At 36.4% G+C, this 21,501-nt stretch overlaps 1 protein-coding gene across 2 annotated transcripts in view; it reads right to left on the minus strand.

Moving 5' to 3' along the window:
* fnbp1l (formin binding protein 1-like) overlaps positions 1 to 19,584 on the minus strand; it is a 48,988-nt gene extending 29,404 nt beyond the window's left edge. For both annotated transcript variants that reach the window (XM_028027033.1, XM_028027032.1), the window contains exon 1: positions 19,391 to 19,584. In XM_028027033.1, the coding sequence (XP_027882834.1) occupies positions 19,391 to 19,576 (186 nt within the window). In that variant the 5' untranslated portion in view covers positions 19,577 to 19,584. The remainder of the gene's footprint in view (positions 1 to 19,390) is intronic.
* Positions 19,585 to 21,501: the final 1,917 nt, after the last annotated feature.

Genomic DNA, 21,501 nt, shown 5'->3' on the forward strand with positions numbered 1-21,501 from the left:
AACGCAACATTTAACCAGACTGTTTTAAATGCTCTTAACCAGCATGTTGAGGCTTGAAAAGTTGCAAAAAACAAAATCAACCAAAACAAAAGTACGGTGATGTAACTGAAATTTACTGGAATCCATTCCAAGATGTCAGGGTTGGACTGGAGGCCATCCAGGATTTATTTATATCCCACTAGTGGAAAAAACACACCTGAGTTGAGCTGCTAATCAAGTTTCATAGCAACCAGATCTTTTCTATTGTATTGCTCTGCTGATGCCTCCCATGCAGCCTGACAGACAAGTTAGACGAGATGGGGAGAGAGAAAAAAAATGGCCGCCTGAACCTTCAGAGAGTCAGAGAACGTGATGCAGAGATTAGTTATCTTTTTAGGTGATAAATGAAATGTTTTAACAGGAGGAATCAGAACAGCTGCAGGTTTTCTGAATGGAGAACAAATTAACTGGAATCATCTCATTTTATGGTGTTTACATTACAAAAACACAAGTGTTTTTGGTCTAGCTTTTAAAGCAAATATGTTAGTTCACTTTAAATAAGACAAAACTAACTTACAAGTAACTTTTAAGCAAGAAATGAGAGCTTCATTTAAGTAAATAATTCCTTAATATTCATGAAAACACAGTAGTTAAAGAAATTTTTCCATGAGTGAAATAATCTGCCAGTGGAACTGGAACGTTTTCATCAATATTAAGAAATTATTTACGTAAAACAAGCTCCTATTTCTTAATTAAAAATTATTTATTAGTTTTGTCTCAATTCAGGTGTACTAAAATATTTTCACTAGAAACTAAACAAAAATCCTCGGTATGATTTAGTATTTTTGCAGTGCGAGGACTAAGATCCTAAACAGGAAAAGTATTTTCTATAATGTTGCACATAAAAGAAAAAAGATGCAGCTTTTGTTTTGACTGATTAATGACGGCATAATGGCTGCTGCAGGGTGTGGCGTTGCTCAGGCTTTAGCTAAATGCAGCTTTAATTACTGTGTCTGCTCTCATTGTTTTGTCTGTTGCTCATGCTTCTTCTTTTGCAGGTTAAGCATTTAACATAAATACTTATAATTTCTACCCCCATCTTAATGTTTTCCTAATGTTTTATGCGCTCAGCACCAAATAGATCTACTAAATAAAACGATTAAATAAAACAGTTAAAATGTTGCAGGTGGCAGGAGGAACAGTGCAGGGAAAAACCCCCAGATGTTCCAGATGCTCCTGAGATTCCAGGCAATTATCGGCTTAGAGCTTTAAAGTTACTGACTTTTCAGCTAAAAGCAAGAGCTGAAAATAATATTAATTTATTTATATAGCTATTTATAACTGTGGGGTTTTTATAAATATTTGTAGATGTATGTTTATAAATAACTGGAGCTATATATTTTTATAAGTAATTGGAGATGTATATATATTTTTAGATCTAAATATTTTTATAAATAACTTCAGATATTTCATATTTGTAGATATATATATTTTTTTAAATAATTTGAGACAGAAATTATTATTATTATATATAATTCTGCATGAATTACACATCTCTAATATTCTGAAACTCACTGATAACCAGAAAGTGTTTGAACATCTCAGGATCAGATTTATCATCAACTCTTTCACCTGTTCTGTCATGCAGGGATGAGCATTTCTTAATTAAATGTAAAACATTTAAAAATCAGTCATAGAGCAGTAAATAAAGATTAAACCGGTTCAGCGGCTGCAGTGTTAACCTCAGGGTTTCCTGTGTGTGTCCAAAATGAAAGAGCAGGAAGTGGTAATTACTGCATCTGACCATCCAGCCTCTGAGCCGCGTCGTCACAACACAGATCATTCATTCATTCATTCATTCAGAAAAACAAACAAAAGGAAAACCACAGGATCCTTCATTTATCCCGCCTCCATTCTTCAGAACAAGGTCTGATGACTGCGACACCTTTTCAGGCCGCGCTCACCGCGGCTAGAGTGGTGGATTATGGGTAATCAGACAAGAAATGTATTAAATTGAGAAAAAGAAAACATAACTACGTCTACTCTAAATGCAGAACATCTCATACTAGTGCGTATTACACAAATAATCCCATAATAAACTGATTGACAGCCATGATGTAAGCTGAGCAAGCCTTTTGCAATAATCAATTATTCAATTAATTACATGATAAATTAAAATGAGCTCAATAAATTTCCATTTTGATTATTAGATTTTAATTTTGCTTAGAGTAATAATCCAATTTTATCCATTTTATTCATGGTTTAGGTTGTTTTTTCTCCGTTTTATTGTTATGGTTGTCATGTTTTATTGTGGATATTAAAATGTCTTCCTGTGTTAAACGTTCTTTACTAAATGAAAGTTTGTGGTTTTTGTGAGGGCATTATTATACCATTTTAAGATATAACTCAAAAATGGTCTCAGAACAACAATATTATTGTACATTTTAATAACAATAATATATTGTCCAGTAAAATTTGCAACATCTGCTCCCTAAAATTAAACCAGATTAATGAAAAACTTTCAGTTTTCCCACCAGGAATTACAGCTGCGGTTAATCAGCTTTAAATGTCTTTACACAGAAAGTTGAATAGTTTGCACAGTGGTTTTAAATTTGTTTCTTCATGTCGTTTCACTGGAGCTTGGTGACCTTTGACCTTCTGCCATAATGTTTGGAGAACACGACATTCAGTGCACTTCTCATTTGAACGAACCATGACCTGAATCTCATCACACATTTAAATAAAAACGTGTTGCAGCTTCAGGATGCTGGTCCAAAAACTCAATAAAATCAGCCTCTCCAGGGAACTGAAGGTATAATGTTTCCATGTTTCACATGTAGATCAGATGTTATGGAAACGCATCTAAAACATGAGCATAACCTCAGGAAATGTTACACTGAGAGCCGGATGATATGGCTTCAAAATAAAATCTCACATTTTTTCGTTTCGAATTCGATTTCCAAATTGAATTGATTCTTTCTTTCTTTTTTGTTCTTTTAATAAAAAAAGAAAATACAGAATTTTTTTTTTTTTGGAAAAGTGGCTTTTATTTTAATCACCGTTTCCATGAGCTTAAAGATGTAGGATTAGGACCATTTCTTTGTACAAGAACATAGATATGATTATTATTTTACCTTGCTGATGAGAAACCTTATTAAAATGAGAACATTTCAGTGTAACGAGAAATTTCTTGTTAAGAGAAAGTTACAAAAGTTTCTCGTTATAATAAAACTTGACTTTTTGGAACGAGAAACTTCCTTCTTAAAATGGGAAACTTTCTCGTTATATCAAGAAGTTTTTCGTTATGAGAAAGTTTCTCGTAATGAGAACATTTCTCGTTTTAACATTCTGACGAGAATGTTTCTCGTTTTAACGTCGTATTAAGGTATAAAACTCGTCTTGTTAGAGAAATGTTCTCATTAAAACAAGAAACTTTACTGCTATATGGCACCACGTGACTGTAATATAATAATGGAAATATCCAGCCTTTAATAAGTCAAGTGAACCATGAGGGGTCTAAAATGAGTTCAGTCCAAGCCGTGTTTGCTAATCGCTGATTAGTTGAACAAAAGAAGTTCACAAAGTGGGTTAGATCATAAATTACCATAAGTGGGTTCCCGTGTGGATCTGCTGTTCTGTCTGAAACCGTTTACCCAGATTAATCCAGACAAATATCGTCATATCTCACCCACAAGAAAACAGAAAACACCCAGCATGTCTCACCATCCTGTGTCTACCTGATGTTTTCTGTCTGTACTGTAACAACAGCTATAATCTGTCGGCCATGACGGCGTTGCCTTGGTTACGCCCAATCCTCCATGAACTGTGAGCTCAGGAGTTTTATGAGGCCCTGAAACTTCACTGGTCCAAATAAACAGCCTGGGAAAAACTGTTGTTGCATGAATTTACAATGAATTCACATTGTTTCCTCCAACGCTGTTGTCCTAGTTACACTTGACCCATCTGTAAATCTCTATCTATGGTAATGAAACGTAGAAAATTCCTGACAAAATCCAGAGTTTCCCATAGATACATGTACAAACCCAGAGCAGAAAAACGCACCTCACCCTTTGTTTATGAACACAATGCTGCTTCCTAAATGAACTCGTATGGTAAACTTGTGGTGTCTACACATTTTGCCCTGGAGATAAATTTAAGCTACCACAAAATTCATTAAATTAAAAATGAAAAATTTTGATTTTTTAGTTGTTTTTTTTTCTTTTTTCCAGTTTTACTTGTTTGATAATAAACAACATTTTTATGAATTTTATAAATTCTTGAGAGTCAAAACATAAAAATGGCTTTTGGACTGTTGCTTTATCAAAAAGAAAAACTATTTCCAAATTTTCATCAAAATTTGGCCGAATTTTTACAGTTTTTTGGTTTGTGGTCAGGGGGCCCAACATAAATCATTTCAAGGGCCATAAATGGCCCCCGAGCACCTTGAGCACCCCTATAGTAAACAGCTTAAAAAAAGCTTAAAAACAAATTCTTGTTTAATTTCAGTCATAAAGGGCAAAGTGGGCAGCTGCCCAGGGTGGCTTCTCCTCCGGGGCGCCAGGAGCTGCCACACTAATAAAGCTGAACAAAGTTTTATTAAAAAATGTTTTTTTGTTTGTTTTTGTTCAAACTATCACCATGTTGTGACAGTTTGCTATCAGACAGATAATCTGTGAAAAAAATCGATCTCCTCCACTTCCTCCTGGAGTTATTATGGTGGTCTGAAGAAATGCACCAAAACAACCAATCAGAAACAGGAGGCGGGTCTTAGCGCCGTCAATCAACTTCATGTACTCACTGCTAAATGTGCTAATGGAAGAGAAACATCTTATTGTTACAGGAAAACCGGATGCATATGGCTGCACTAAAATCGACAGAATTTTTAATACTATCAATAGCAAACTACGTCTCTAAACGTGTTTCATGTAACTCATAATGAATCAAATTTAAGCTTTGAAAAAGAGTCACATTTTCAATTTGTTCAAAAAATAAACTATTTTGAAAGTTGTCATTTATGGAGCTTTAGGGGAAATTCAGATAGGCTAAAATTGGTCCTCTATAAAATCAGAGATCAATAATCCCAGATCGGCGCATCTCTACTTATTTGTTTATGAACATAATACTCATTGGATGCAAAAACAAATGGTAAATTATGGTTTATTTAAGTAAAACTAGTCGTTAAAAAAAACCTGAAAATTTTATTTGGTACATTTTACTTTCTATTAACATTCTAACATAAAGTTTCTATTCTAGCTACAACAAAAACAACCATATGAAACGTGGCCTCTGCAAGGTCAAAAGGAGCACGGGTCAATATATTTAAGGGTCTGGGACAGTAAAAGCCTTTCTAATTCATTATTTCATCCTGTGTGCTGGGAAACCCTTAAATAAAAAGATCATAATAAAATATGGCGCAAAGGGGAACCACATAAGAGGGCTGGAGCACAAACAGAGAACAGAGCTGCAATTATGAACAAAGAGAAGCGAAGAGCTAATGGTTGGTAATCATGCGGCAGACACATGCCTGCTGCAGTAGTGGAGGCCAGAGTGGCTCATTTCCCTCTTAATATGATTTTAAACACCTCAACAATGTTGGAAATAATCAACTTTTAGCCACTTGCTGCTTTCTCTACCTCACTCTAACTTTTTCCAGCCTTTAAATATATTATGTTGTGTACTTTCCGTCTTTAATTATCTTTAATTAATATATAATATAATTTAATTAATATCTTTGTATTCTGTTATATTTTTCAATCGGTTCAGTTTTTCTCTACTTTTGAACTATTACACAGGCCTGTGACAATAAGTAATAAATCAATTAATCAGATAATAAAATAAAACGAGCTCAATAATTTACATTTGAATGCTTTTTCATTTTTCTCTTTTCCATAAATGTTGTTTATTTTCTAGCTTTAATGAATGGATGCACCCAAGTCTTTATGTCAGTAAATGTCGCTGTGTATTTATGGTCCTGCTTCCCATTAATTTCAAATAAAAGCAAAATAGGAAAAAAAATTGTTTAAAAAAAAGGACACAGACTGTGTAGTTCTGTTCCAATAACCAACAAATCAATTAATCGCATTGGAAATTAAAACAAAGTCAATGATTTCCATTTGCATGATTTATTGTTTTTCTCTCTTTTTACCAAAAACTGGATGATAAAAGTTTTCAGTCTGGTGTTTTGATCTCAACTAGCCCTTTTATTGAAGGATTATTTTGTTTACAGAGACTTCATAATTCATTTCAGTTGTTTTGTTAATTTATTTTGGATATTAAAAATGTCTTCCAGTTCTAGTGTTAAATATTTACTAGAATTGTAGTTTATTGATCTCTGAGAATGTGTTCTTGCATTATTATTATCATTATATTACTTGAAAAAGGTCTCAAAACAACAATATTATTGTTTTTTATAATAACTTACAGTCCCTGATGGTTCTCCTATCATGTCACAGTTTTTGCTGCAGAACTGCTAAACAAGGTCATGAATTTCTGGCTTATGAATCCGCCATTTTTATTTCTCAAGGCGATTTTGTAGTCCAAACTGAAGGATGCTAACGCTAATAGAGGGCTGGTTGTTGCTCTGGGTCTTTGTGTGCATTATGCACACAATTCATTACACCGTCCACCGGCATCAGAAACTCTTCAAAGAGTCTAGTTAAATAGTATTACAGTATTTTTTTTTTTTTGGAAAATGTACCCACAACCGGGGAAAGTTTGAGCGCTTCACCAATCGCTTCTTTATAAAGAAGAATTTCCTGAAAGATTTTGCCTAAATGAAGTGTCAGTTCCTTCTGCCGATGGAAACGACGGACGCAGCAAAGCGGTAAGCTGCTACTAACGCTAAAATGACAAACAGTATTTTAGACATTAATTCACTAGCCATTGTCTTGCTCGCGTTAGCATGCTACTAGCTTATGTTAGCATGGTGTGCTACCTTTTAGCGCCTTGAAGAGATAGAGGTATGGTGTGTTTTGAATAATACTATTAAATTAAACAGTTTGCCGTTATTTATGCCATTTTGTTGGGGAACAAATGATCCAAATGCATACAGTGATGTTCTTGTTGCTAGCGCTAGCTGCTAGCAAACCACAAAAATGTCCAAGTTGCCGAGTTGCTCTCAGACACACCTCAGAATGAGGGTAAAAAAGGGGCCTGTGGAGCAAAACGAATGACTTAAATGGGAAAAGGGAGGATTTAACAGCATATATCCACCTTAAAGATTATCTGCAGTTTTATCATCAAACTGAAACGTACAACAAAATAGCCACATTAAATTAGACAGGATAACACATTGTTTTGATTGAAAGAAGCTTCTTCTTCTGGTTTACCAACTCCAGGGAGTCCCGCATTACTCTGTGTAAAAGGACAGTCACATGACTGAGAGAGAAATCATTACTGAAGCCTACATAGAAGTTATGACACTGTAATTGTGTAACTCTCTCAGTCAGGTACTAGTGGTAGTTCAGAGGCTCCTGTAAGGTTCTTCCAGTAAAACCGATCCATGAAGGAGATAACATCAGCCCAGCAGGTTTAGCCGGCAGCTGATGTGTTTAGCACAAAACAACCAAAGGACATCGGCCCGAGGACATCCAGTATCTGTGCCATAAACTGAAACTGCTACTGCAAGTAACACACGCTACAGTCGATGCACATGATTGCAGAATCAGATGTCCGTGAAACAAGTCTGGTGCTTCAAGACGAGGTTAAAGGCTTTTAATCCCATCTGGCTATAAAACAACAATGCTCATCTGTATGCATCACTCGTGACAAAGGATGAAGAGATTTCGAGTTCCAGATGCAATTTCCCAAGCATTTCCAATAAGGAAGCTCAATATCCCTGTGCAGTAGCCAATTTAAAATGGCAATGGATGCCAACTGAAGGTATATTGTTTTATGGTGTTACTTTCAGGTGCACTAGCAATTATAAATCATTTTCAGTCCAGACGTCAGTTATTCCTTCACCAACATAGATGACCCTTGCATAACATTTAAAACTGTAGTAAAACCTGAGGATGTCTTCCTTTACGGCGTCTTCATAAACCATCCAGAGATGATGCAAGAGGAATTCAAAATTTATGCTGTGGTTATAATCAGTTCTTCCCCAATCTGAGAGACTTGGCAATGGAGAAGAGACTTTAGTCCCTCCACTGTGTCCTGGGTCCTTCTCTGGATTGGGATGCAGCCAGAATGCTTCAAGCAAACTAATTTCATCTGCTTGTATCTGTAATATCGATCTTCAGGTCACTACCAAGAGTTCATGATCACAGGTGAAGGTAGAAACATCGAATGAAGAACCCCAAGAACCAGAACCAAACATGGAGAAGCAGCATTCAGCTTCTATGCACCACAAAACTGGAACAAGAGATGGTGACTTATGGTGAGCTTGAGATGATTGTTCATGCTTTTGTCTCATCGAGATTGGATTATTGTAACAGTCTGTTCACATGTCTTAACAAGACGGAGTTTGCGCGTCTGCAGGTTGTACAAAACTCTGCTGCACGCCTGCTCACTCGCACTCACAGGAGGGAACATATTACACCCATCCTCAAAAGCTTGCACTGGCTGCCTGTATCTTACAGGATGCACTACAAAATCCTGGTACTGACTTTTAGAGCTCTTCATGGACAGGCGCCAGACTATATTAAGAACCTCATCCAGCCTTATGTTTCGACTAGGAGCCTCAGGTCGTCCAATCTGAACTTGCTGATGGTTCCTCGGACCCATTTTAAGACTCGAGGAGACAGATCTTTTAAAGCTGTGACGCCTCGGCTTTGGAATGAGCTACCTTGTACCATTCAATCCTTGGATTGTATAGACACTTTTAGGAAACAACTTAAGACCCACTTTTTTAAACTTGCTTTTTAGCTTAATACTGTGTTTTATTGTTTTGTATGTTGCTTTTAATTTATTTTATTTTTTACACTTTGTACAGCACTTTGTGACCCTGGTCTGTGAAAAGCGCTATAGAAATAAAGTTTACTTACTTACTTACTTAACAAACTTCCAGAAAACTGCAAAAAAGCTTAAACACTGAGTTCCACCTTTTTAGAGTTGCTTTTGAACCATAATAACTGAAATATTGACCAACGTTTTGATGTGTAATGGCAAAATGTACATTTTCACATTTTGACTGTGTTCTATGAATTTGCATTTTTGCCTTGTTTCTGAAATGTGCGACACAGATAAACATGATTGATTGATTGAACGACCAATAGAGTGCGTTACAAAAGACGATGCAGCTGAGGACAATATTTAGCAACTCCTTAAATGTGTGTTTTTCCTTTAAAATAATAAATTAGCTTAGGTATGCTTAGGCCTGTCACGATAGCAAATTTTGCTGAGCGATTAATTGTCTCAAAAAATTATTGCGATAAACGATAATATTGTCTGAAGACCTTTTTACACTGATTTAATGGAAATGACGTAATAATGCATGTGATTTCCTGCCAAAGATAGATGCACATTATTTTCAAAAGAATATTTAACACTGGAGCTGATAAACAAAATAAACAAAACAACCAAAAACAAAATGGATTCTCAGTCTCCATTAACAAAAAATTTACTTGATAAAAACTAAACAAAATAAAGCCAAAGTGGAAATAAATACTGCATTCAACCAAAAGAGGGCAGATTAAGGAGTCTGTATATTATGTTGCCCTTCAGTAATAATTAGATTTAAATAGAGAAAATGGGCACATCGACTACCTGATGCAATAGTTCACACTACATGATTTTTGCTCCTATTTTTCCCCTAACAACAATCTTAAAACGTTGGTCTTTCTAAGATTGTGTGGTGTGTTACGGTAGATAGTCGTTGCCGCTCCGATCTAAATCAGGGATTTTCCCCGACTGGGAGCTTTAACTACACCTGTTGAATGTGACAGGTAGCCAATCAGAAAGCAGGGATTCTCCTCCGCGCTTTCTGAGGGGAAATTACGTCGGGGAATCCCAAACAGCTGACACAACCCGAAGTCCAGCGGACATTGGAGATGATATGTGGAAACAACATTATTGTTTATTCAACATGCAAAGAATATAGAAATGACAAGAGGAGGAGTTGGAGCGAAATTGCTACCGCAGTTGATAAACCCGGTAACTTTTCAGCTGTTCTTCGTTAACTTGACGTAAATAGGTTATAATGATTTTCATTCAGTCAGGACTTTACGCTGACACTAGCCACATGCATTGCAGGTAGACTGTAGTAAAGCATTGATTAATTTCTGGTTTTAAAATTAGTTCACTGAACTTGCAGCCATTATTTTGTGCCCATTGTTGGACACCACACGGCAGGAACGAACCGATCGAACCGTTATACCTAGGATTTCTGTCGGCTAATGTGTGGTCTGTCAGGGTTTACAATCGGCCGACAGCTCTAAGATCGTGTAGTCTGCGCTGGGCTTTACACTAAGGAAATGAGGAAGGGAGGGTCAGTGGAGAGCACCGGAGCTGAACCTTTTTTTCATTCGGTGTCATCAACAGAAAGTGAAAAAGGCAGGACGAGACGATAATGCCGATAATTGAAATGACGTCGATAGTTTTAATTTATCGTATGATTAATCGATTTATCATTTATCGCGACAGGCCTAGGTATGCTTATTACAAACTTGTGTATTTGGATGTGTTGAATACAGGTTGAATAAATTGAAACACACTGATATTTAGGTGTAATTTGCTCCTTTCCATTAACCACAAACCAGCATTGACTAAAACATGCAGTCTTGGGTTAAAATAAATTCCCAGTGTTTATGTTTGGCCGGGAATAATGACTGAAATCACTATGTCTGATGGAACAGCAAAGTATTCCCTTTCTCCAGACACACCAAGCTGGCAACTGTTTCCTGTTGGCGGTAACCTGATGGAAATCCCTGCTACTGTCTGTGTTACACAAGACGTGTCTGATCACATACAACCATCCAGCAGAGGTTTGGTTTAATGACGGGGTCGGCACTCTAAAACTCTGAAAACTCTAAAAAATTCCACCAGTTCTCCACATGGTCCAACGCTTATTTTTTATCCACTGCCTGACAAAGTTACTGACTAACAAACAGTTGACAGACTGACTCATGAAGGCAGGACAGCACTAAACGCAGCTGCTGCTTTGAACAAATCCTTACGACTAGCGGAGTCATAACTCAGAGGCCTGGAACAGTTTCTGTCTATTGTGACTCATTTTTTTATTTCCTGGAAAGAAAATACTACTAACACTTGTTGTGCAACAAGAGATTAGATTTATTTATAACCAAACATGAGCTCTGAGTCTGGCATGAAGAAAAAGTATCACAAATATAGTCTCTAAAAAGCTTTGGAAAATCAAATCCTCCAAGTTCTCTATGAACAGTGACCCAAAGCAAACCACTGATCCTTCAACAACAAAGAAAAGTGCTAATGTCAGGAGTTACAATCTCCAAAAAGTCAGGTCGGATAACGTGCAGCGACCTATTTAGACGGGTTGACTCCAGGTCACTGGTTTTAGAGGCCCTACAGGTGGGTCTGCGTCTGGATCCAAGAGGAACTAGACTGTTGAACAGCTGGCTGGCTGGATGCAGCTGTGAAAGAGTCCAGAGGGACGCAGCAGGAAGATGAGAGGAAGGAAGAGGGGGAGGAACGGCAGAAACACTGGGGAAACATTTGGAAGAAATGCAGAGATGAAGAAGGCTCTTTGTTCACATAATGGATGCAAGCACCAGTCCTTTAGCAGGAAATTTCATTTTAAAAATAAGCTAATCTCTATTATTCATTTTAGCTTTGAACTTATCAATCCATTTACCTTCACCTCAAGGTGAGAAAAAAATAATGGTTCAGTTAGGCTGGCTAGATGCAGCCTAAATGCCTAGCTGATTTCAGGTGTGAAATCAGCTGTTTTCACACCTGATTGTCCAGTAGACTCGGTTTGATGGGGAACCAAAGCTGCAACACTCATTACATTTTCATCTGGTTTGATTTTCTTTTTCACTGCACTGTATGAAATGTGCAAAACCCTCTGAAAAAACTGTTCCCCTCCTCACTTGTGGGGGCACTGCACCAAGAACTACTAAAGGAAATGACACAAAAACCTCTGAAGAAGAAACTGAGTGCAACTTCCTCACAAAATATAAACAAAGATGGAGTAGCGTCAGATCTTAGCGGTTGTAGGATTTCTCTTTCTTTAGCTAAAGACCACAAGCCATTTCTCCCGCTAGTACAAGACACGTGTTTGTTTTGATTGTATTTACCCAGAATGCACTGTGCTGTAATCAACTTCCTGTTTTTAGAGCGGTCTCAGATCCACTTAGAGTTCACTTCAACCGAACCGAGGCCAAGGTTTGTAGACGTACCTTTTTGGGTTTGAATCAGAGTTCGATTATTCGATTATTTCTTGAGATTTGTTTATATTAATTCAAATTAAAGGCACATCCACACATTATTTTGTTCTCTGCATCAGTTCGTTGTGACACACTGACATTGTAATGTAGAGCTGTTGCACATTACAGCTATATAATTTGCGCTATCAGGGATAAGTAGATATTAAATAAAAGGGACCCCAAGGTGGACCCCTGAGGTACCCCACGGGTGACTTCAGTCAGCTTAGATGAAACATTAAGTCCATGTTCTTCATGTAAGACTCAAACCAGTCAAGCATAACACCGGAGGATTCAGGTTAACTCTGAACCAGTAGAGCTTCATGTAATGTCAATAACAAAAACTATTTGAACTCAAGGCCTCCATAAAGTCCTTTAAATAACTTGATTTATGCATTTTGCATTGATTTTATTTTATAAAATAGTCAGGATGCACCAATACGAAAACTTAGGCTGATATCGATATTCAATATTAATATTGTTATATTACCAATATTATACATACTGTATTTCACCACCATTTTAACACCTATGGGGGAAAAAAACATCAAAAACAGATAAAAAAATAAATATTGATTGTTCATATCGACCCAGTTTTATCTATTAAACCAATACCAAGATATTTAAAAAATTACTAATATCGGCTGATGCTAATATTGGTGCCGATATATCGCACAATAGTATAAATTAATAGTGTATACAGTCCTTTTTGCTAACTGATTCACTTTTAGGGATTTTTATTTTGTTTCAGAAGATTATTAAATAAAATATAAATAATTTTTGACACAGGAAAGCTTTCAGACTGAGGATGTAGAAGATCACAAAATGATCCCTTTAGCCAAATTAATTTTCATCTGCTCTGACTGACATCCCATTCAATCACAACGTATCACGTTACCACAAATGTCCAGTGGGATCATTAAAGTTTCATATAATCCATTATGTCTAAACGCGGCTCATCTCTCAGGCTTCATCAACCCACCTCCCCCGACCAAACGAAAATATCCCTGCGCATCTCACATTAATAAACTTCCTCCCATCCGTCCCTCCCCTCCATCTTCGAGTCTGACTCTCCTGCTAGGACATTTTCTAATTAGGAAAGACATCCACCCTCTCATAAGGGCCGGCGTGGGCTTCACCCATTGCCGTCACACATCTTGATCTGAAAACATCATGCTTCCTTCCTCACACCTACGAAAACACTCCCCACCCCCTGCACACAGACAACGTGTTGACAAGCTTGGCTGGACTGAGTCTAACAGCTTGTCATGTCCAGGCCAGCGCCCTCAGCTTCAGCATGACTTGTTTTCTCACCCGCTGGGGCCTGCGAGGGACAAGCCTGCTGCTTCATCCAACAGTAGCCAACCTCTAAAGAACCACGACTTCCATGGATTCATAAATCAGAAGAAACAACAAGCCGAGGTTTGGGGTTTGCCCTGTTTCATATTTTCAGGACTGTGCTGAGTTGGGCTGAAACATCAGAAGACTCCTGGTCAATGATTGGCAATGGGAGGGAGGGCAGTGAAGGGATGGAGGGTCTCGAGCTGGTCTAGCTCTCCATGCCTGAGATGACACATATTTATTAACCTCTTATTGTTTTTTGTATTATTATTTATCATACAAGTCCAAAAAAACCTGATGAATTCAGTGTAGAGATTATGTATCAATGTTTGCCTGCATTTGATAACTTAAATATCAGGTTATGATGACAATTATTAGTTTAATACAAATTAATAGTTTTGGTTGAGTAATTGACTTTTTTCCATTAATTTTTGCAATTTGTGGTGCACAAAAAAATAACTGCATCATGAGATAGTAGTCATATTTTCAACAAACAGCCTTTGAAGGTCCAGGTTTGGTAGGTTTGGTCTTGATGGATCTGATCTTGGTCTTTGTATTGGAAGGTCTGGTATTGGTCTAAGAAGAAATCTGATCTTAATTACACAAAGAATCTGTACTTTTCTTGAACTGCAGTCAGGGCCCACACAAAATTATTCCAAGAGCAACAAATGGCCCCCGGGCCGCACTTTGGACCCCCCTCATATAAACCACTGAAATTTGTAGCTATTACTTGACATGTGAAAAATCATTTTTAACTAAACTCATGTTCTCCAACAGTTAAATTTCAGAATAATTTTGTTATTTGGTATTTTTTGTTGTAAATTTGTGGATGGTAGTCAAAGCAACCCAAGAGCCCCAGAGATCCTAGACTGCTGTCTGTGTCCAGACATGGAGTCTGCAAGCTATAAATATCACAAACAGGAGCACGAATAACAAGCACCTTTGTGCAAGTCTGAATGTGAGGCAGAGAATGCAAACAATGCTCCCGACTGAAGCAGGAGAAACAGCAACACTGGACACTTTCAGGAACTCCAAATCCACACCATCAGCGTCCAAACCGCTGATCAATCCTTTTCATTTCACAGCTTTCACTCTGAAATCCTAAAACCATGTAGAGATTGACCTTTCCACACCGCCGTCCAAGTCTCCATCCCCTTATCCTTGTCTTTCAGTTTGGCCGGCCAACATGGACGACCGCCTGTCAGCCCGTTGTCCTTCAGCCGGTTCTGACCACTCCGTCCTGCTGGGCTCAAGCCCGACTCGCTCAGACAGACCTGAGCACAGCAGGCCGGCATCCTGGCTCTAACGCACACACAAAACACAGACACAGCTCCAATTCAGACACACTTCCTACTCTACACACACGTGTGTGTGTGTGTGTGTGTGTGTGTGTGTGTGTGTGTGTGTGTGTGTGTGTGTGTGTGTGTGTGTGTGTGTGTGTGTGTGTGTGTGTGTTGGGGCAGGAAGCCAGCGCAGTAATAGGATGTTCCTCACTTGCTTTGTAAGGATGAGCAGGAGCCAAAGCACAAAGCAAAAGCTAAACCAAACAGCACCGAGACACTTGACGGAGATGCTACCGCTAGGCTGGTCACAAAAACTAATTCTACTGGACGATAAATTGTTGCGATAAACAATAATACTGTTACTTTGAGGCCATTTTCAAGCAATATATTTGTAATAATAATGCAAGGAAACATTCTCAAATATCAATAAGCTTTAAAATGAACATTTAACACTGGAAGTGGAAGACATTTTAAATATCCAAAAATAAACAAAACAACGATAAAATGAATTATAAAGTCTCTATCTTTGAAAAAAGAAGCTGGTTGAGACCAAAACACCAGACTGAAGACTAAAATCATTCAGTTTTAGTAGAAAGAGAGAAAAGAGAAAAACAAAAAATAATGCAAATGGAAATTATTGAGCTGATTTTAATTTATTTATCATGTGATTAATTGATTTATTGCTTATTGCAACAGGCCTAATCACAACATCTGTGTTTTCAGTATCGCAATAAGGACCAAAAAGCAGAGAAAGGAGGAGGAAATTCAAACTACAATCAATCACAATGGGAAAATATCTTATCCCCTACTCCAACATCTCTCTAACGATACGGCCAGGTAGAGACTTAAAGAGGAGCAGCAAAAGCAAATAAAACGGATTAGCAGTGCTTACCAACAACTGATGGTGTTGCTGCCAACAGCATTGCCATCCACAACAACTCTGAAGATACTTACATGATATCAGTTACGAGAACATTTACTTTCCTTTTAGGATAAATAAAGTATTTGTTAATTGAATTGAATTCACGTAAAGCGTTCTCTGAAGGTGTATTATATATTTTAAATAGCTGGACGGTCTTTAACCGCCTTTGGTCTCTACACCAGATGTAAATATCAGCGACTGAGAAGCTTAAACTCAAAAAATGCAATGAAACAAAAGTTAGAGAAATGTACGTTAACTATAATCAATATGATAATTACAAATCTCAGCAGTAGCATTTCAAATCTCTAGGTATTTTTTTTACCATATTATGATGTTGGAACAGTCAAAGTGGCTCTATTATGGGTTGGCTAACGTTGATCAGCAGGACTAAATATCCAGTCACATTATATTAACTTTTAGTAAGAATTAACACCAGAATCTGAAATCAGTTGGTTTCATAAATGAGATTCAGTCTGCAGTAATCTGAGCATCTCACTGACCAATCAGCAGATTTACATAATTTACATTTAATCCTTAATCTAACCACGGACAGCTCGCACATTAATCCAATCATTCAGGGATTACATTTCCACTATAGCTGGGCGAGAGGCAGGTTGCTTTGCTGCAAGGCTGGAGGAAAAGACATGGTGCAGCGATAAATTACTAATATTTGATTATTAAATATTGTTATTTGGACGGATGTTTCATTGACATCACACACAGCGAACAAGCAACGGTTAAAGTCTTGTTCTATTAAAGCAACATGCTTCTGAGGATGAGGGATTTCTGAAAAATCAGTGACTTGACACAAACTGAGCTTCCACTTAATGGGTTTTTACCAACTGGTATTATATGACTGACGTTAATTATAAAAACAATAATTAATATTGTGTTGAATTGGATCTGAATCAGGCTACATATTGTATTGTGTTAGAATTAACTGGAGTGACTTTAATTGAATTCTGTTTATCCTTTATCTTCTTAAGCAAAGAAGAAGTAATGTAATTATGGTGCATGAATTAAAGAGAGTTAAGTTTAAAGTAATACCTCTCAATGCAGAAGATGATGTTTCCCAGCTTAAAGTAGAATATTTGCTTTTCTGAGCTAAATTAAATTACAACCATAAAAATAATAAATTAATAAAAAAGCAAAAAAGAAGAAAAAGGAAAAACATAAAAAGGAAAAATGGAAAAAAATGAATTAATCCTTCATCCATTCAGCACCTCTACCTTTTCAAGAACAAACATATTCAACAGTGTCTTTTGATTTCAGATCTAAAAATATGTTTTTATTATGTTTTATATGCTAGCCATACACATTTACATTGAATATGAAGATTAAAGTAAATTGTTGAAACAGATTGAAGCACCAATCCACCGTCTAGTTTTTCCTAGACAGGATCCATCATCTGCTGGTTGAATTTTGAAAATCTGAAATTATTTTTTCCATTTAATGCTATACGTCAAAACAAAAACCTGTCTCTATTAAATTTAACACACCAAGCGCATTTCCTTTGATGCGCAGTGATTATGATGCGTAAATGTGGATTAGCCTGCCACCCATTTAAAAAATGACTTCCTTCATCAAGGAAACTGCCAGATGTTTTCTTTTATGTAGCTATTTATCATTTATATGGTTAAATTACAACAACGCTTACACAATCTAGAGTGTATACCATATACTGTATAGTATGGTATATTACATATAGTTGGAGAAAACTCCAACTATAGCCAATCTTTATCCATGTTTTTACCTAAGCAAACGATCCGGTACGACTTTTGGTCATTTGGGCCAAATTGACCAAATTCAAAGCACCTTTGTGTCCAATTACAAATACAAAAATTTGGGTATTTCTATATACTTCTACTTTTAAATTTGCAGCAATATTTAAACATGAAATATTTTTAATAGAAAAGCAAGCATTTTACCAATTTTTTTTCCAAAAATGTTGTTTCTTTTCACACATTCTCTACATTTTATTAGAAAGTGACGCCAGCTTTCAAAACAAATGTTGTATTTTGCAGACTTTAATGAATGGATGAGTCCAAGTCTTTATTTTAGTGAATATCGCTGGGTATTTGTGGTCCTACTCCCTATTAATTTAAAATAAGACCAAGGTAAGAGACAAAATGTGGTTAAAAAAGGACAAAAACCTGTGTACTTAATAATTTCTGTTTGCGTGATTTATTGCTTTTTCTCTCTTTCTACAAAAAACTGGATGATAAAAGTATTCAGATTGGTTTATTGGTCTCATAATTGTCCTTTTTGGATTGATAATTTTGTTTATAGAGACTTCATAATTAATTTTATTTACTGTTTTGTTTATTTATTTTGGATATTTTAGATGTCTTTCTGTTACCATTACCATTGTATTACTTGAAAATGATCAATATCGTTTATCGCAATCACTTCTGTGACAATTTATCGTTCAGCAAAACTTGTTATCATGACAAATTTCCCGTTTTAGCAAGACTTTAAAAAGAATACAGAAAATCATTCCATGACACTGGGCTAGATTGGCTGAAACTGGACAGAAAACATGAATGGGGAGAAAAATGAACCCCACAACAAACCAAACTCCTTTCACACCGCTTTTGAATTTCACACAAGCAAACTTTTATCTCTTTGTCCGCCGCAGCATGGTCATGTTACATGTGGGGGCTGAGCAAGCAAAAAATGAGCCTATTTCAGATGCCAGATAATAAACACAGCGATCAGATGGAGGAGAATCATCTCTGGGACAACAAGTATCCCCTCCTCCTCCTCCTGCTCCTCCTCATCTAAGAGAGGGGGGATGCTGCTGGTTGCCTCTCTGGTTTCACACATCGAGATGGGCCAACACCCCAAAAATATACACCACAAATAATAATACACTCTGAACAAATACTAACATTACGCAACAGCACTTCCAATTGAGACTGAGAGTCCATCATGACTTCCTCACTGGAAGTCATGATTTAACTGTACAGAACATAAAATTGTGTGTTAAAACAACCCATTGCTGTTTTTGACATACGTTCAGTCATGTGACGCTGAAGTGAAGACAAAGAGACGAAGAAGAAGAAGAAGAAGAAGAAGGAGCTTAATTGGGGTTAATTTTAAAAGAAGCCTGAGGAGGATGGGTGTGACACAAAAACACCGTAAAAAATACAACTTAACTTCTCTCACACACATATGAACGATAGCACTCAGCAACGCGGGTGTAATTTAAGTCAACTAGCCACCGAACAGTGGAGGCAGAGCCTCCCCGCTTCCGGCCCGGTGCTCCGGACCCCGTGCGCGAGGACCGGGCTGCCTATTGTTCCGCGCCGCTGTCACAGCCGTTAAGGTGGATTAGCTTTAGCGTTAGCATCGCCGGCTAACAGCGCTGCCTTCCACACAAAGCTGGTCCTGAACCGCGGCACCTTTCTTCCACTCGACGTCCCGAAAGAAAAAATTAAAATAAAATAAATTAAAAACTCCCGGCCGGAGTCTCACACGAGAACAGCCGAGCCGGGAAACAGCTGCCTAAAGAGTTGAAAACTCACCCAGAGCTCCGTTCCCCAACTCATGGCGGACACCTCCGTGTGACTTCTCCCGGTTTGGACGCACTTTTCCCCCCGCCTTGGTTCTCCCAAACTGCCGCTGGGACTCCCGTCCTCCTCCTGACTGACTGACTGACTCTCCTCCTCCCACTGAACCAGCAGGGCCGCCCTACAGCGTCCCAGGACCATAAGCCAAATAAAACTTAATAATTCTAGTACATTTTAAAATATATGTATTGTCTGTGATGCTAAAAAGTGCAAATCAGTTCAGTTTTATAAACGGTAAAGTACAAAAACAAATGTATAAAAACAATTACATAAACTTGCTTAGTAAGAATTATTTGATCTTATTTTTTTTTTTATGATTTATTTCAAATTTTACAATTACATAAACATGCTTATTGAGAATCAATTAATGTTAGTTTTTTAAGTATTTGTTTTCAGTATATAAGTATTTTAAAATTTTCACTCAAAAATTACAAATCAGACAGAGAGGAAACAGTAATTAGCATAACAAACACAAAGCACTAAATGACAAAACTAAACGCAAAAATAAGCAAAACAAAACAAACCCCAGCAAATTTCTCCATTCTTAAGTACATGGATTAAAAAAAACTGAAAATGAAATAAAAATGAGCTAAATTAAACAAATAAAGAATAAAATTTTTTTGTTTTTTGTTGTTGTTTTTACTGTTGTTGGAGCTTACAGTATTTTCTTTAAAAAACATTTACAAGTTGAAAAATGTGATTTATTTATTCAGCAGAGTCACAAAACAAAAAAAGTTTTAACTTAGTGGTTTAAATTAGTTGTTTTTGTGTAGACAGCTTTCAACAAAAAAATTGAAAGTTATCAACTTTTTTGATAAAAAATGTTTATCAAAAAACTTTTTGATAAACCTGTAGCAAGTTTAGGCTCTAATTTCACTTGTTTGTTTTTAATATTTCAGCTTTTATCATTATAATCTCAGAACTGACAGAGTTATTGTAACAACTGCAATCTTTTTCAGTCTTTTAGTTGTTGTTCATTATTTAGAAATGATGCTATGCTTAATCTATAGGAATTTTAAAAAAATACAAACTCTTTTTTAATAAAACCTGTGAGTTGGGCACCAAATCTCTTGCCCAGAGCACCACAATTTATTAAATCCGGCCCTGTTATGTTACTGTATTATTGTTACTTACTTTGGATTTCCTGAAATGCAGTTTTTTCCTTTATATTTCGCATTTTTTGTGAAACTGGAGCATATAATTTGCTACAAGACATTATTCATATAATCAAATCAGTATATGAAGCCCTATGGTCAGATTATTTAAAAATAATGCTCTGGTTCCCTCTAGTGGCCACTTTGTATAATTACAGCTGAAATGCTGCGACTGAGGTTTGTTGTCAAATGAAAGGATTTTATATTATAAAGAAAGACAAACTATTGTAACACTGAAAGAGCTATGAAAAATTCCAACAATTTCTGTACATAATAACATACTGTTGTGTTATCTATTTTTCTGGATTATGGAGTAATGTTGCAAGAAAAAAATACTGACGTACAGACAGATTACTGCCAAAGTTTTGGGTTTTTTTTACTTGTAAAACAGATGTATTTATTTTTCAGTTGAATTATACTGGATATGTGTTTTAAAAAGGTAAATCATGACCAAGTTTAACTTATGTAAAGAAGAATATCCAACATTCTAATTATTTTTTGAGCAGACCAGGGAAGTTTTTCTCTTTCTAAATTTCATTTATTTAAAGTTTGTTAGTGGTTTGATGATTTAAATTGATTATTACAGTTAGTTCTTGGGTTTAAAACTGCTAAAATTCTATTTCACCACAAATGTATCAGTTATAAGGAATTATATTTGTTGAATCATCTTCACGTTTTGCTTGTTAATTTGGAGCTAAAATGAAATTAAAATGATCATTAAATTTATCATTTTAATTAGTGAATTATTTGCTTTTAGCAGATTTATACTGTAATATCACCCAGCCAATTAGTTTCTTGTAATTTAGTGAAATTACAAGAAATTGAGGTTTAAATAAAACTTCCATTAAAGGTTTTATTTAATAAAAAATTAATAAAGGTTTTATTTTATTTAATAAAACCTTTATTGAAATA

The sequence above is a fragment of the Xiphophorus couchianus genome, chromosome 9 (genome assembly GCF_001444195.1).
Source record: "Xiphophorus couchianus chromosome 9, X_couchianus-1.0, whole genome shotgun sequence".
NCBI lineage: Eukaryota > Metazoa > Chordata > Actinopteri > Cyprinodontiformes > Poeciliidae > Xiphophorus > Xiphophorus couchianus.